The 18,012-nt window shown below is 37.7% G+C and overlaps 3 protein-coding genes across 4 annotated transcripts in view; 2 read left to right on the forward strand and 1 right to left on the reverse strand.

Annotated features, from left to right (window-relative positions):
- The window catches only part of LOC125775596 (uncharacterized), an 82,352-nt gene extending 79,526 nt beyond the window's left edge, over positions 1-2,826 (reverse strand). Inside the window, exon 1 of the mRNA XM_049446244.1 lies at positions 1,913-2,826. The gene's annotated coding sequence lies outside the window, so the exon portion shown is untranslated. The remainder of the gene's footprint in view (positions 1-1,912) is intronic.
- Positions 1-18,012, forward strand: part of LOC125777851 (uncharacterized) — a 360,812-nt gene that overhangs the window by 66,567 nt on the left and 276,233 nt on the right. The window lies entirely within an intron of this gene.
- LOC125775414 (uncharacterized) lies at positions 2,951-6,241 on the forward strand. Of its 2 annotated transcripts, none has more exons than XM_049445996.1 (3): positions 2,951-3,088; positions 3,195-3,299; positions 3,367-6,241. In XM_049445996.1, exons 1-3 carry the CDS (start codon positions 3,068-3,070, stop codon positions 4,288-4,290), a joined length of 1,050 nt encoding a protein of 349 aa, XP_049301953.1. In that variant the 5' UTR covers positions 2,951-3,067; the 3' UTR covers positions 4,291-6,241. The 2 variants fall into 2 exon arrangements, with proteins under 2 accessions (XP_049301953.1, XP_049301954.1); XM_049445997.1 differs by having other exon boundaries at positions 3,195-3,287.

Genomic DNA, 18,012 nt, shown 5'->3' on the forward strand with positions numbered 1-18,012 from the left:
ACACAGGTATTGAGGCAGCTGCACAACTACAAAAACAAGTATACGAGACATTAATGCAAGCGGTGGACAATAATACCGGTGGTCTATTCTTCCTGAACGCACCTGGAGGAATAGGGAAAACATTTGTCATTTCATTGATTTTGGCCACTATTCGATCAAGATGTGACAAAGCTTTGGCGTTAACAACGTCTGGAATTGCAGCGACTCTTCTAGATGGCGGTCGTACTGCACATTCTGCGCTTAAGTTGCCACTCAATTTAAACACAATTGATACTCCAACATGCAATATTTCCCGATCCAGTGCAATGGGAAAATTGTTGATGCAATGCAGGCTCATTGTTTGGGATGAGTGCACAATGGCACATAAGAAATCGCTTGAAGCACTTAACTTCACACTGAAGGATCTTCGGCGAAAAAACAACATCTTTGGTGGGTTGATGCTATTGTTGGCAGGCGATTTCAGGCAGACGTTGCCAGTAATTCCCCGTGGAACGCCTACAGATGAATTGAATGCTTGCCTGAAGGCATCACCTTTATGGAATAACGTAAAAACATTATCGCTAACCACTAATATGAGAGTTCAACTTCAAAATGATCAAAGTTCTGCACGATTTTCCAAAGAATTGTTAGCTGTTGGAAATGGAAAAGTCCCAGTTGATGCGACATCTGGATTAATTACTCTTACCAACGACTTTGTAGACTCTCAATTAGGTCTCATTGAAAATGTTTTCCCAAACTTTAGTGAGAATTATAAGAATAATGCTTGGTCAACGAGCAATTCTTGCCGCAAAGAATAATGATGTACACGCACTGAATTTCACCTTTCAATCAAAAATTGCTGGCGATTTGGTGGCATACAGATCCGTTGATTCCATAACAAATCCCGATGATGTAGTAAATTATCCAACGGAGTTTTTGAACTCTCTGGAGTTACCAGGATTTCCACCACATAACTTGCTACTCAAAGTTGGTACAGTTATTATGATAATGCGTAATTTGAATCCATCGCGACTTTGCAACGGTACTCGACTTTCGGTCAAAAGACTTATGCCGAATTTGTGAGCCAACCGTTATTAACGGAAAGTACGCAGGTGAAAATGTATTTATTCTTCGAATACCAATGATTCCGACTGATCTTCCGTTTGACTTCAAACGATTGCAATTTCCAGTTCGCCTTGCGTTCGCAATGACAATTAACAAGTCGCAAGGGCAATCGCTTAGTGTTTGCGGGATAAATTTTGAAAATCATTGTTTTTCACATGGGCAGTTATATGTTGCGTGTTCACGAGTTGGGAAACCATCCGCTTTGTTTGTGTTAACGTCAGACCAAAAAAGGTTTCATTTGCATTTACTTAGAGAAGTTCAACTAAATAACACTTCATTTTTGTAATCGAAATGAATTCATTACTGTTGTGAAATGAAATATAATTTTTCCTTTTCAAATATAAAACAAAAAAATTTTTCTTCATCTTTTAATCACCAAACTAAATGTTGGTGGCGAAACGGAGTTCGCCGGGTTTGCTAGTCATTTATAAATATCCTTTAATAACGCAAAAATGTAAATTATTTAAAATAACAACGTTAAGCTATCTACATAGCAAATATATATTAGACAAATATATAGCTCAATGTAATATAAATAATTATTCAAGAGTAAAAGAATGTAAACAATCACTAAATAATTTTATATGTAAAACCAACAAGTATAATGAATGTATTTCGAAATTAGTGCTAAAAGAAAAAGCAAATTGTAAAACTATTGAAGAAACAAATGCAAATATCACAATATTAGATTATGGTAATATAATATTAGATGGAAAATATGAAATTAATAACGAAACTATCTCAGGAGTAAACTTGATCCAGTTTAATGACACCATTAAAATAAATGGACGAAAGTACACAAACATACAGGATACAATAAAGCAGATAATCCAACATGAAGGCACCATTACAATTGATGAAGTAATCAACTCCAATGAAGAAACTAAGTTTACGAATATCCGGAAGTTACATAAGCTACTCATTCCAATTGAAGATCACCCGATCCAAACTTTATGCTACACAATCACAATCTTTGGAATTATAATTCTGATAATTTGGACACTACTCAAATTAATCAAACTACGACAAGTTACTCAAGAAAGAAAGAAACTACACAAACTTCAACAACTCACAGCCACCTTTGCATTATAAAAATGAGGGCATTTTATTTTTTTAAAAAGAGAGAGGAGAGTTAATACCAGTATCAACGACACTTATACACCAGTATGTGAAAAACGCTGATAAAGCCAGATCTGTCCTAATCAAATAAACAAGAGTATCAAACACGAGACTTTCAACTCATACCACACCATACCCGAATGCAAGACATGCATACACATGCATAGGCATGCATAGGCCGCACGATAAGCACTTGTTTACAACAAATAATACAATTAGAGTTTGGACCTAAGTCACAAAACATGAATATGTTATCAACTTAACGAATAATATATAACCCATAGGATAAGGGAGCGTTCAAGTATTAGGTAACGCAATTTGGGGGGGAGGCGGGTCTCGTAAAACGTTACGATGCGTTAATTGCCCGGGGGGTCTTTCTTACAACACGTTACGTAACATTGTTTCTTTTGTTAAATAATAAAATAGCGAATTAAAACTCACAAGATGGCAACCCGATTATATTAGTCTGGTTGTCATTTTTGTTCTCGCAAGTTGGCAAGCCTTTTCGTTTATATTTCACGGGGAATCCCTAGATTGTATTGTACGTTATTTAATGTGATTTTTGTTGTCAGTATTCGTTAATGTTTATGCAGATAGCTATATTAAAGTGAATTCATAGTGTTCGAATACTGTAATGTCTTCAAAAGAGGGAGTTTTGTATCAGCAGCTATTCTTGGCCTATAAAGGCTGTCATGCTAACTTGCCAGCGCAACTGTGTCAAAAAAATGCCAACGATATTTGGAAAATGGCTAAAGAAAAACTAGAAAATAAAGAAAAGTTTATAGAACATATAAATGATGTTATATGACTGTTGAAGGTGAAGGCTACGAAGAAGAAAGCAACAATGCTTAGTTATTTTACACAGGTAAGTTTACTTCTAAAACGTAATTATGACAAGTATTATAATATGTAATACAAATCTTGATTTTTCAAAAACTGGTCATAAGTTCATAAGTATTATTTATTTCTAGCTACCCATGAAAACATCAAGCACGCCAGCACCACGCCCAGGCACGCTAAGGCCCAATGTTCCATCGACTTCGCTTGCTCTTCAACAAAAACAGGTGCATCTGCTTGTATGTTATGTTCCTTTTTATCGCATGTGTCACTATTACCTACCTATTAACCTCTTAATTTCTATAGGATTCGGATGTTGTAGCTTCATCCACGTGTTCATCTCATGTGGAATCAATTGTCGCAGTCACTGGACATATAAGCACTGCCGTTAAACGAAAGATGAGCGATACCCACGATGAACAAAGTCAGAATACTGATGAGGAAATTGTGCAGACACGTAGACGGTCTACGGAACCACTTACGACTTTGATTGATTCGGGCTTCACTAAAAATGTTACAAGCAAGCCGGCTCAAGATACTCTTATGAAAAAAATTAGTCTACTGCAACAGAGAATAAATGTTCTTACTGAAGCAAGGGACACTGGAATAGCCAAAGATGATGTTCACGACGAAATAAAAAAGCTACGCAAAGAGTTGAGAGAAGAAGAAAAATGTTTAAAGAAAAAAAGAGACTCTGCTAAGCGTGCAAAAAAATTTCGAGCCAAAGAAAAACTGGAGAAAACTGAACGTCAGAGAAACAATCCTCCTGCAGCACAACCTCGAACTGGCTCTGTACAGCCCCCTTTAGTTGACTCGCAACCTGCTCTCCTAGAGACCATAATTAATATTGCCATTCATGGCAGCGCTGCCGATGAACGCCGCCGAACAGAGATGATTAGAAGTTGTCTCACTCTGTCCGACCTGCATGAGAGGCTGTTGTTAATGGGATTCAAAATTTCTCGAAGCGGCACATATCTTCATTTACTCCCACGCGTTTCTAACACTCAAGAGGGAAAAAGGCACGTACGTACCGTACCCGTAAAGTTAGCAAGACCACAGACCGAGATGCACAAAAAGCACGAGGACGGAGAATTTTGCACTGCTACAATCAGGTCATTGGAATCTCTCGCGTCGCTTTTGGGACCGCAGCAAGTATTCGTTCTCTCACAAGACGATAAGGCACGTGTACCAAAAGTTTTACCGGCAGTGAAAAGTCAGAGCCCTCTTTGAATGCATATGGAATACAGAATACTTTTACCTGATCATGACTGGGTCGTGGCAGAGCGGCACAAACTTATTCCTTCTGTATATGCCGGCGTCAACGTGGAACCTGACAATTTCGGTAAAGAAGAAGCTGTTGGGTACAGCGGGCCGACATACATATCCATAAGAAGCGGGAAACATGCATCCTCCACAGCGAACACCCATGCTTACGATTTCGAATCACTTTTATCAAAACCTTCATTCAAACTTTTAATGATGACAGAATCGAACACCGTGAAGCCAGTGATCATCATCTTTGTAGATGGTGGGCCAGACGAAAACCCGCGTTATCGCAAAGTCAAAAACTTTGCGATTGAACACTTTAAAAAATACAACTTGGACGCCCTGTTTATAGCGACTAATGCTCCTGGGCGGAGCGCATATAACCAGCTCAGCAAACGACTGGCCGGCGTCATTCTGCCTCATGAACATTTTGGTTCTCATCTCAACAACAAAAGAATTACTACGGATTTTGATTTGGAAAAACGCAATTTTCAGCACGCTGGAGAAACACTTGCAGAAGTGTGGAGAGAAATTAAAATTGATAATTACGCCTTTTCGGCGGAGTATAGACAGCCCGAAGATAGCATGCAGGATCCAGTAGAACAAAATTTGGCGTGGTATAGCGTTCACGTCTGCGAATCGCAATATTTCTTACAGGTTATAAAATGCGCGGATGAATCCTGCTGTTCGCCACCGAGAAGTGCATTGAAATCTGTGTTTGCGGATACTTTCATGCCGCCACCTTACCCAATACTTGAAACCCCAAGCAAGCTCGTAGTACCTAGTTTGCTAGACAAAGGAACATCCAAGTTTTCACCACTTCTTGTGCGGTTGTCCCTTGATCTATCACCTCCTCTAGAAGGGTTTAAGCAGATGCCTTACGACTTCTTTTGTCCATCTGTACAATCCGACCTAAAGAAAAAAGTCTGTCCAACCTGTGGGATCTATTTCACATCTCACAAGAGTGTTCAAATGCACTGTCGTTACGTGCATGGGAAGACTGTCTAAGACAATTGTGAAACTAGAGTACGGCCGCAGCGCCTTGCTGCCAGAAGGGCAAATGAGTTTCTCTGCATTGTGCGTAGTTATGACACATCGTCTGAGGATGCTGACTGGCTCGATGAAAACGAAGTTGATGCAATTGGCTTAACAATTTCAGAACCGTCCTTGTCTGCACTCCAGATGCCAGTGATGAAAGAATCTGAGTGGCTAGCAAACCCGTGGACAGAGGAGCAGTAATTTTAATCGAATTGTTTTTAATAGACCTACTTAGATACTTGGTTCATAATTGATTATTTTTAAATTTTGTTAAGAATATGATTTTATTTCGAGTATAATGTTTAATTTCAGTTGGGTTTATTAGTAAAAAAAAACAATATGAAGAAATGAATGAATGAAAGAGAAACAACTGTGTGTAAAGCAAAACTTTATAAAAAAAAATAAAGAAATGTGTTACGGATTAAAAATCTCTTATTCTATTTAGTACTAGTGTAACAGACAGAGTTACTTTCGTATTTATAATATTAGTATGGATTATGACCGCAAAGGCAATTAAATTAAAACCAAAGGTAGAAATTATAACCTTTTGCAACTTTAGGGCAAATTATAAAAAATGATTGTTACGTAACGTTTATTGAGAGGGTATAGTATAGAAAAACGTTACGGTCTATTACGAGGGGAAAAGAAACTTGAAAGCGTTCAACGGGCTGCGCTCATCACCATGTGTGGTCTACTCCAACTAGGGCACTTAACGCCATTTTAGACTGAAAGAATCTGGGGTTTTAAAAAAATGCATATCTGAACAATCGGATATCTTCACACCCTTGACTGCATACCGGATCATCTGGATCATGGAGTCGCCTAACCAAATCTGGTGGCTTCCTCTCTGCCCATATACCGATGAGAAAGCTGTGGGTGGGAAGAAGTCGTGGGAGGATAGCGGCAGTGAGCTTCTTTACGGATGGGACAAACCTTTTGGGGTAGGTTGGTGTAGGGGTTTATTGACGGGAGCTCTCTATCAACTTCAGTTTCAGACTTCCTGACTATTGCAGTGTCTTCCAGGCTGAGATAGCAGTAGATTTACTGCACCGAAGAACGTCAGAGAACTGACCATCTACTCAGATAGCAGAGCAGCGATACTAGCCTTGAACTCATTAAAAGTGAGTTCAGGGCTGATAAAAGAGTGCCTAACTTCGCCATCAATAGCATCGATTGTGATAAGACTTTTATGGGTGCCAGGCCACAGCGAAATCTCACGAAACTGTAAAACTAATGATCTAGCATAAAAAGACTCCTTATACTATCAGTAGAATGGGACCGGATCGGTGCTCCCGTATTCTCTTGTGTTCTGCTAGCTGAGCCTCGTATAGTTTTACTGCGTACTAGGATAGCTGAAACAACTGTAGGGAAGAGTAAAATTCGTCTTGGCACTACAAGGGGCTACCCAGAGGGTGGAGTTTTATCCTCTCTCTCCGCGTAGTAGTAGATTAGCTCCTTGGGGTGCGCCGGTGTCATTGTCATAATGGCGCGAGGCAAATTTGAGAACACTGACTGCGCCATGGTATAAAGGGGCTTAAATCTTGCAAATGGATGGTGCAGCACGATAGGGTCCAATATCAACCCGGCAAAAACAATCGTGGTCCCTTTTACTAAGCGAGAATCGAATGTCTAAAGAGGTCAAATTCCTTGGCCTCACATTATAGTCAACCTTATAGTGGAGTAAGCATATGGATTTAACGCTGTCCGAAGCCACCAACGCTGGGCTGCAAGCCAGGTATCAGAAGATGACTGCATACCCTGATAGTAAGGCCTCTTGTCACTTATGGAGCGGTTGCTTGGACATCTAAGGCAACTACCGAAGCTGCAAAACCTTACCTGTGTCTGTGCTTCTGGGGCCATGCGCACTTTCCCAACTGCAGCACTTGAAATCATGCTGGAGCTCACACCGCTGCACCAAGCAGGTAGCGAAAGCTACCATGCTACTATTGGCAGCAGAGGGTTTCGACAAAGGGAAGATAATGTCGTCTCAACAAATGAAAGCTCTATGGGAAAACTCACCACTGGCCCTTTTTCCAAGCGACGGCGTTACAAATAGGATTAACTTTACAAAGAAGTTTAGAGATACTCTCAGCAGGGGAATGACTCCATGCTCTACATACTGCTGAGGGGCAGCACTATTTAGTGTTACACTGAGGGCTAGAAAATACCGGTAGGCATTGGATCAGCCATTACGGAACCACATACCAAAGGGACGTTTTCCGAGCATTTTTCAAGCAGACACTTTTGCTATAAGTCAGTGCGCAGAACTCAATCTCCATCGCAACAATCACAACCAGTGTATCACCATACTTAGTGAGAGGTAAGCGATAATACTATTTCAACGTATGAGGTTAAATCGCTTTTAGTAGAAGAGTGTATAACAAGGCAATAGCCGGGTACACCTCATCCTTGAAACCTGAAGATTATTATACTAAAAATATTAGTATTTGTACAGTTTAACATCATGGTGGAAAAATTTCAAATCGAGCTTCTAATATCGAGTCCTACTAAATTGATTGACACATTATAAATCGTAGACTTGCTAGTGACATATTTCATTGCTATGTATAACACTGAAGTCAGGTCATTTATTTAATAGAAAGAATTCACAAAACAAAACGATGTGAGTCAAGTTTTGAAATTTTTTCGAGAACTTTTTCTGCAGTGACTTCAATGTCATGTGCAGCAACACCAGGTCGAAGGTATTCGTTTTTTTTTTGTCGGACGCAGATTCATGATATTTTTTCGTCAATTTTCAGTTCTGTCGCCATTTTTTCGTCCTTAAATAAACGAATCAGAAATGTTGGAGGAGAGAGTGAGGAGAGAACAGCATTGGCAGCAGGCAGCAGGAATGTACCATGCCAAGGGTACAACCACATAAGGTTTAATGAAATGTCCAACATCCTTCGAAACAAAATCCACCTCATTGTAGCACTCTATACAGGGCACTGCACTACGTGGACTTCACTTCAATCGCGTCCAACTGGCTCCTGGAATTGTTCAGGCTACTGGACCTTGGTAATCATATGTGATATGGGGGAGGGCACAATAGACTGTAGGTCGCGAAACCTCAACTTTTAGTATCTATCTATGTGCTTAATTGTACAAATACAATTTTTATATCTTACAATCTGTTGCTACCGAGTATTATAGTTTTGTTCACCTAACGGTTGTAGGTACGTACATATCACCTAAAACTAAGCGAGATAGATATAAGATTATGTATATATAAATGATCAAGATGACGAGAAATGTTGAAATCCGGTTGACTATCTGCCTGTCTGCCCGTCCGTCCATGCAAGCTTTAACTTGATTGGTTTCTTAGTACAAAAAAGTTTAGAGTTCGTAGAAGAGTGTAATTAGATCGCCGGACATAGGAACATTTTCCTTTAAAAACCGGACAAAAGTGATAATTACAAAATACAGCGATGGTATTCAAAATTGATTTTTTAGTACATAAGTAATCGCACTACAATAAACCGATTAAATGATTGCCCTTCAGCCTTCTATATTGCCACACCTAAAACCTAGACTTCGTTCAGTACGCATGTCCTATTCTCGATCCTCTTTAGTATTCTCGAAATTACAACTGGTGTTTTGTGTTGCGTGAAGTGAATTCTGGAAAATATTTGTTGTGGATTCTAGACAACATGATATGTATTTTAATTTAGTTAACGTATTATTTTGTTTTTTTTCGGACAAATAATGAAATATCAAAACAAAAACACGAAAAAATATTTTTTTACTTTTGTACAATTTAGTGTTTTTGTTAAATATGTCAGAGAAGGTCGTGTCATAAATTAATTTTTTTACTTAACTATAGGGTTTCTACTTAACATATAAATTTACTTTTTCCCCATCTCTTCCCTGGTTTAAAAGAAGCACGTTAAATTAAGTACTGCTTCATTTATTGTTTTTCATTAAATACTGAAATCCTGCTAAATTATTCTAGACAGATGGTATAACGGAGTTCTATCGGAGCCGGGGTGAAAATTGAACAATGGGCGGGGCGCGACCCACTTTTTGGCGAAATCCCATATCTCGGAACCCGACGGCCCGATTTCGACTAAATTTAGTCTGTGATATTCTTTTAATATTTTTATGTCACAGTGTGAACGAAATCGGACTACAATCACTCCTACTTCCCATATAACACAATTTAAAATTCCATTTGATTCTTTCACTTTCCAGTACACAAGTCAAGATTAAATTAATATAACGAAATCAAATTTTGCGGTAATAATTCCCTTAAAGAATGTCACCTTTTGACCAAAAATTATTCAAATCCAACCAAAACTGTTCAAGCCCCTGGAAACCGAATATGTGGACCCCGGAACCTATAGTTGACTTTTGACCGAAGATATGAAAATGTGTGATATATGAATTTGAAATTCACACAGAATGCTTTTAAAGCAATAGTCCTTTGTATAAAAATGGGTTGAATCGGGTCAATACTTCCCTCAGCCCCCATATACCTAATATTAAGATTTTCGAACTTCTAGATCATCTACTTCTAGCACTTTCTTACTTGTTTTATTTTAATATATTGCATTATTATATTCAATCATGCATTTTTATTTATTTTCATTCATAAAATCACTTTAAATAATATTTTTCCGGTTTTTGAGACCAAATGTACAGGGGATTGTAGGTGGGTAAACATTTTTTTAAAAGTGGGCGTGGCCCCGCCCTCTAATAAGTTTTATGTACATATTTTCTAAATCAATAAAGCAACAATAACAAAATTTGCTAATCGTAAATATTTAAAGAACTCCAACCGACAAATGGATGAAATCGGAAGATAACCCCGCCATTCCTCATATAGCGGTAGTGTTAAAAACTACTAAAAGCGCAATAAATCACTAAATACGACAGTGACATTACGAGTAAATGCGAGTACACAAATCAAGAAGCAATTAATATAACAAAATGAAACTTTGCACGTATAATGCCTTTAGTGTACGTCATCTAATGACGAAAAATAGTTCAAATCGAATTATAACTCTTCGAGTTCCTAGGTACCGATTATTTTGACCCCAATACCTATAGTTGAGTTTTGATGGAAAATATTGGTCAATGTGTGAGATACTACCCCAAATTCCATGTAATACATATAATTATTTTCTAATGAACCCTATGTGTCTGCAAGCATAGGAGTTATACTTACATATAAAGTATATGTATGTCGGCCCAGGTATGGTCGTATCGTCTACGCCGTTCATGGGCAAGCCAGTTTCCATTTCTTCAAATTTAAAAATTACCGAGAAAGCGCAGCGAACAACTATGCGTCCGATTCGTTCGAGTATTTCCACAATAATGATACTGTACCCAAAAGTGCTTCATCACTCTTAGTGTATTTACCAGAACAAAGCCTTGTGCACATTCTTTGTCTCTTTCTGGCCTATCAAATACTCGTTGATTTTATCGTGACGCGCAGAAGCACACTCGGTAAAACGAAATGCTTTTACCTCGCTCTCACACCGAAGGATATAGTGAAGAGAAACATGAAAACAGCATACTTCGATTACATTGAAATTTATTTACAACATACTTTGAATATACAGGGTCGTTCGTTATTTCAAAAAGATAATATTCAAATTAAGAAAGTTATTTGTTTACATCGACACGGCCTTCCTGACTAACACACGTCCTCGGGTGTAATACTAGAACAACAAAATAATATTTTTTTTTTATATAAATGAAATATGTCAATACGACATAACTTAAGAAATAAATTCCATAATGTAGTTTCCAGTGACAGGGTCTTGCAAATAAGGGAAACTTCCTTACATCAGGGCTTTATCAAATAGCTCACATAATATAATATTATAATTATTATTTATTTATTTATTTACGTCTTTTTCAACGTGTTCATCGACGGAAACGTCTTCATTGACAACGACGTCTCTATTAACTTCTTTTTTCAACGTTTTTATCGCCATTAACGTCTCTTTCAACGTTTTTATCGTCATTAACGTCTTTTTCAACGTTTTTATCGCCATTAACGTCTCTTTCAACGTTTTTATCTTTATTTTTAACAGACTCAATTGCATTTTCATTGCAGCTCATGTTTATTTCATTAGCAATTTCTTCTTCCGGAAGCCTTCGCAAGTGCTCATGTGAGTATTTGTACGACCTTTTACTATTCAACGATTTCAATATGTACCTGTCTCCCTCTAAAATCTCTGTCACTAAAAATGGCCCTCGCTACTTAGGGTCTAACTTTGTTTGATGTCTCTCTTCATTTTTAAGTAAAACGTAATCACCAACCTTATATCTAACAACTTTTGTTTTACCTTTATCAAATCTCCTCTTATCATAACAAGCGTTTTTCTGTATATTTTTAGTTGCTTGATCTTTCAATAAATCAACATCAACTTTGTTTTCTTCTATATTAAATGAGAGTAAGCCGAACGGCCGTGCCTCTTTACCTATTAATAATTCTAATGGACTAGCCTTAGTAGTCCGATTAACCGTGGAATTCAGGGCCAGTTGAATATCTCCCAAAGCATCCTGCCAAGAATGTTGGCTTGTTTCAACTGCTGTTAACAGATTTTCAGCGTGCTCATTATTCGCTCTACTTGTCCATTAGCACGACTAGCGCCTGTAGCAATCAAATGTAAATTAATGTTTTGCGAAATACAGAAATCCCGAAACCCTTTGCTAGCGAAACACCTACCTTGGTCAGCAATTACACGATTAGGCACGCCAAATAATGAAATTGATGACTTGAGAGACCTAACACAGTTTCTTGTATCAAGGTTTAGAGTGTGATATAAATACACAAATTTAGTAAATGCATCGATTTGGAGGATAATCTATTCTTTAAGGTCATTCTTACCAGTTAACTTCCCAGTGATATCGATGTGAACGGTATGCCATGGAATGTTAACTTTAGGAATGGGGTGCAGTTCGGCTTGTATTTTGCCCGAATGTGATTTGGATAGCTTGCAGGTAATACAATTATCAACAATTTTTTTAACGTACTTAGACATATTATCGAACCAGTAATATTCATAAACCTTATCGAGTGTCTTTTCTGAACCCAAATGCATAATGGACTCATGCGCATGATTAATTACGGACCATTTGAAAAGCCTAAGAACGACCGGTAAACATTTTGTTTTGCCATTTTTTTGTATTTTTCTATGCAATATCCCTGCATGCAGTTCATAAGTATTTTCCTCATCTCTGCTTAGTTCATTATTTCTTAACTTACTAACAATAGTAGCTATCTCTGGATCCCGTTGTTGCTTTGCAAAGAGCCAGTTTTCTGAAATTTCTGCTAGGTTGATCTCGGGAATTCTCGCAACCGGTGTACTATCAGAGGGCAATGGGTTACGAGAAAAGAAATCTGCATGTGCCATTCGTTTACCCTCTGCATACTCAACCGCAAAATTAAGAGATTGCAGATAAGCCCATCATCTATGGACCCTAGGTGTTAAATCGTTTTTAGTCCGTGAAGCTTTGAGAGAATTGCAGTCCGTGATTATAACAATTTGGTGCCCTTGCAGATAATGTCGAAAATTTTTAATCGAGTTGACAACGGCCAAAGTCTCCAGCTCATATGAATGATATCTGGATTCCGCAGAAGACGTTCGTTTACTATAATATTCAATAACATGTGGCTTGTTGTTAATTTTATGCAAAAGAATGGCACCGTATCCATCCGCGCTAGCATCTGTATGCAATTCGATTGGATATTGCGGATCGAAAATTGTCAAAACTGGTTTATTTGTCAAGACGGAAACTATTTTCTGTCGTATCTGTTCATGCTCTGCCTTCCAAGTAAAATTGTTTTTACTAGAAACAAGGAAGTACAGTGGTTTCATTACTTGTGAAAACTTAGCTACAAATTGGCGAAAATACGAAGCCAACCCTATAAATTGTCTCAACTGGTGAACAGATTTAGGTGGTGGTAGAGCTGTCAAGGCTTGAATTTTACGCGGATTAGGTCGAATTACTCCAGCTTTAATTTCATATCCAAGATATTCAACACTCGATTTTAGAAAAGAAAAGATTTGGTGAAATCCGCTAGCCATATCCAAACAAGAAAAATAATTTGCTCCACACAGCCTAGCAATTTGGTCCGATATAAGTGGTAAAGGATACTTATCCGACACCGTGTTCGAATTCAATTCGCGGTAATCAGCACAAAGGCGATCAGACCCGTTCTTCTTCTTTACAAGTAACATAAGGCTAGCAAAAGGAGAACAACTAGGGCGAATAATGTTGTATTTCATCAACTCTGCTATTTTATTTCTAACAATCTCTTTCTCTTCTGAACTAAGCGTATATGGTCGCCTTTGTACAGTTTTATTTTGATCAATTAACCGTATCTCCAAATGGCCAGTGGCGACACGATTTTGCGGAATCCCTTCTATAAAAAACTCGGTATATCCACTCAACAAAGACTCTAACTGTGCTTTATCGTTTTCGACGAGGTCGATATCAAGAGCAAATGAGCTGTTGCAGCATACATTTGCTGCCTTTTCTTTAAAAATATCAAATTTGTTAGCCGTAATAAGGACACCAAAATTCTGACTCAGAATTTCACGGCCAATCAGTACATCGTGCTTTAAATATTTATCTAATACAACATGGAACAAGACTTCGAGGGAATGTACACCAATTTCAATATTTGATAAGATTTGCAAATAACTACATATAGAAGTATTTCCGATACCTTTTAAAAATACAGTACTACTTATACGTTTCCCTGAAAATTTTCCCGACACCGTTTCTTTGAGGAGCGAACATTCCGCCCCGGAATCAAAACAGAATTGGTATAACTCACCAGACTGACTCAGTACTCCCTTAGGCTCGATAATTTCGCACACATTCACTCTCTTTTCAAATCCGGATTTATTGTTGCTTGAAGATTGATTGCTGCTTTTGATGCACTTCGATGCGATGTGCCCATCTTCTCCACATCGGAAGCAAATAAGTGGCGACCGACCTCTTTCAGTTGATGTGCTGTCTGAGAACTTTCCCGCTTTCATTGCTGATTTGGTTTTATCTTTCTTCATCCGACAATCGGCGATTTTATGCCCCACTTTACCGCAAAAATGGCATTTAAGGTAAGGCGACGGTTTATACCTTTTCGACTCTGATGGATTTTCGAAAACAGACTTTCTTTTACCGAATGCAAAAGCTCTGAGTTCTTGTTGAAGTTCATTTCGAGTTTTTATATTCGTTTTAAACAACAAACGCTGTAAATTGTTGTCAAAACGAGCTGAATGTGCGAGGACCACTGCGATAGCTATTTCTTCAATAGTCTGTGATTTCCATTTATGCATAAGAGACGTCACTAGCCGGCTTGCATATACTGAGATGCATTCATTGTCATTTGGGTGACCGTTAAGGATGTTCATCAATATAGCAGCTGATGTTTCAACACCCTCAAAGCGCTGTACAAACAGGTCCCTAAATTGTTGCCAAGTAATTCCCGCAAAGCTTATTTGTGACAGCCATTGCGAAGCGCAACCTTCCATTGACTTACTGAGGGCTACAATAAGTGCACTGCCTTCCAATGGATTGTCTGCCATGATCACGTCTACAGTCGAACACCAGGAAATCGCATCTACACCGAAAACGTCAGGGTTAAACTTTGGCAATGTAATACCTCCTTGTCTTGCGGATTTTGAAGGCTGCACCGCTTTTAAAAGTTCCATAAATTGTCGATTTTGCGTTTCCAATATTTGGCGCAGCTGCTCATTCGCATTTACTGAAGATGGGGGAGTCCATCCCACTTCTGATGTCGGCCCAGGTATGGTCGTATCGTCTACGCCGTTCATGGGCAAGCCAGTTTCCATTTCTTCAAATTTAAAAATTACCGAGAAAGCGCAGCGAACAACTATGCGTCCGATTCGTTCGAGTATTTCCACAATAATGATACTGTACCCAAAAGTGCTTCATCACTCTTAGTGTATTTACCAGAACAAAGCCTTGTGCACATTCTTTGTCTCTTTCTGGCCTATCAAATACTCGTTGATTTTATCGTGACGCGCAGAAGCACACTCGGTAAAACGAAATGCTTTTACCTCGCTCTCACACCGAAGGATATAATGAAGAGAAACATGAAAACAGCATACTTCGATTACATTGAAATTTATTTACAACATACTTTGAATATACAGGGTCGTTCGTTATTTCAAAAAAGATAATATTAAAATTAACAAAGTTATTTGTTTACATCGACATATGCATAAAATTGCTTGGATTTGATTCTCTGGTTAACGTTTTATACTTTAAAGTATTTCCCTGGCTTTCGGTTGCACCCGAACTTAGCCCTTCCTTACTTAACTTTACGTTTACTTAGGTGATTAATTTATTTGTTAAAATTTTACTTTTAGCGCTACCGCTATATATTTTTGGTTGCGGTTTTATGTACCTGTGTATTATAACTCTTTTTTATACTCTTACAACCACTTGCTAGAAAATATTATAGTTTTGTTCACCTAATGGTTGTACGTATCACCTAAAATTAAGTGAGATAAACATAGGGTTATATATAGAAACATATATAAATAATCAGGATGACAAGAAAAGTTGAAATCCGTATAACCGTCTCTCTGTCCGTCCGCCCGTGCAAGCTATAAATTAAGTAAAAATTGTGATATCTTGAACAAACTTTTTATGTGAGTTCCTTAGTACAAAAATAATTTCAAGTTCGTAGATGTGCGTAATCGGACCACTACCACGCCTACAAATCGCCATGAACCGAAAACATATAAAAAGCCATAACTAAGCACGAAATTAAAGAATAAATCAGTATTTTATGGGCAAATTTTTCTTTGAAAAAGTGGACGTGGGCCCGTCCTCTAACAAGCGCGTTAAGTCAATAACCAGAGATAAAGAGACGTTTAACTCCTCTCTAACTGGAAGTGAGATAGCAATTGCTAAACGTCAAAACCTACTGAACTTTGATAGCTAGTATACTTTAAAAAGATTTAAATAGTTTCTCCATTATAAATAACCACTACATAGTAATTTTTATTCGTACTAAATGTTGGGTGTCTTGATTTAAATGCCCAAAAATTATTATTTTGTCCAATATGGCCATAATGGAAAATGTTATAAAAAACGCTTATTTTGAGGCGCTCTCACACTGGAATAAGTTGAACATCCCTTTATTTCTGTCAATAACTTTATACGCCAGAGAGAACACCAGATCACTGAGATGACATGATAGAGCCTTATGGGGGCCGGTGTGAAAATTGGACGATGAGCTTGGCAGCACCCACTTTTTGGTGAGATATCATATCTCGGGACCCGACTAATTGATTTCGAAAAAATTTGGTACGTGACTTTCTTTTTACATGTTCACGTCGCTGTGCGAAAATGGACGGAAGCGGACGACAAACACATCTCTTCCCATATAGAACAATTTTAAATTCCTCTCGATTCGTTCAGTTTCCAGTACACAAATCAAGAACCAATTAATATAACGAGATACAAATTTGCACGAATAATGTCTTTAGTGTGTACCACCTTATGATCAATAATTTTTTAAATTCAATAAAAACTGTTCAAGCCCGTAGGTACCGAATATTTAAACACCGGTATCTATAGTTGACTTTTGATCGCAAATGTGCAATATGCATATTTATATAACTAAACTTAAGAGATAATCCTTCATTAATTATCAATCAAAAATGAGTGGAAGCATTACCCTGGCTTTCATTCTTTCAATTTTCATTCGAACTTAGCCTTTCCTTACTTGTTATTATTTTCTGTTTTATATTTTCAGTTTTTGGCGATGTTGATAATCAAAGAGAATCTCCCGTTTCCCACTCGCCAACCCCCGATAGTAACGAATTTTAATTAATTATATTAAAATAAAAGACTGGATGAACGAAAAAAGGAGTTTTTGAATATTACTCAACTAAATAAAAAACTGATTTTAATAAAAATCGTTTACTTTTCTATGATAGTTTTCTTTGAATAACATCGGGAGCGTGAATTAAAATTTTACGGACTGACGAAGAAAGATAATACCATAAACATTTTGAAGTTAATTCGCTTGCTGGATCTTGGTAAGGCCTAAAAATAAGTACTCAAATCTTAAATCTATTTTAAACTAAGGAAGCTCAAAAATGTAGTTGAGCTTTTCTTGGTAGAACGTTGCTCTCGGTAGAGCACTTCTTTTTAAACGTGTTTGATTGCAGAAATTTACCAAGGCATTAGCCAATGGGTTTAGATGTTCGCGAAGTTTAGAAATATATCTCATTCTGCTGTCCTCTATCTCCTTTTTTACCAAAGGAATGTCAAGATCTTTATGAATGTTTTCATTAAGTATGTACCATGGTGCACCCGTGATTGTTCTAAGCATTTTAGATTGGAAGCTTTGTATTATATCAATGTTGGTTATACAGGGCGTACCCCACAATTGAATTCCATACATCCAAATCGGTTTTATTATTGCATTGTATAGCAGAACTTTGTTGTCTAGGCTAAGTTTAGAATTTGTTTTTAAAAGCCAATTTAAATTAGCGCTCTTAACTTCATGCAAGTTATTTTACTTGCTATATGTTTTCGCCACGTGAGCCTTCGATCCAGGCAAATTCCAAGATAAGTTACTCCATTCGCTTGGGGTACTAGGGCATTGTTTATTTTAACTGTCCGACACCTTTCTGGTCTTAGCGA

Source organism: Bactrocera dorsalis, chromosome 1, assembly GCF_023373825.1.
Source record: "Bactrocera dorsalis isolate Fly_Bdor chromosome 1, ASM2337382v1, whole genome shotgun sequence".
Taxonomy (NCBI): domain Eukaryota; kingdom Metazoa; phylum Arthropoda; class Insecta; order Diptera; family Tephritidae; genus Bactrocera; species Bactrocera dorsalis.

What these genes read in the sequence shown, in the direction of transcription:
- LOC125775414 (XM_049445996.1), top strand. Translation starts at nt 3,068, where the DNA reads ATGCTTAGTTATTTTACACAG. An exon ending in TGCTTAGTTATTTTACACAG is followed by an intron (nt 3,089 to 3,194) that starts GTAAGTTTACTT and finishes ATTTATTTCTAG; the next exon opens with CTACCCATGAAAACATCAAG. An exon ending in AAAAACAGGTGCATCTGCTT is followed by an intron (nt 3,300 to 3,366) that starts GTATGTTATGTT and finishes TAATTTCTATAG; the next exon opens with GATTCGGATGTTGTAGCTTC.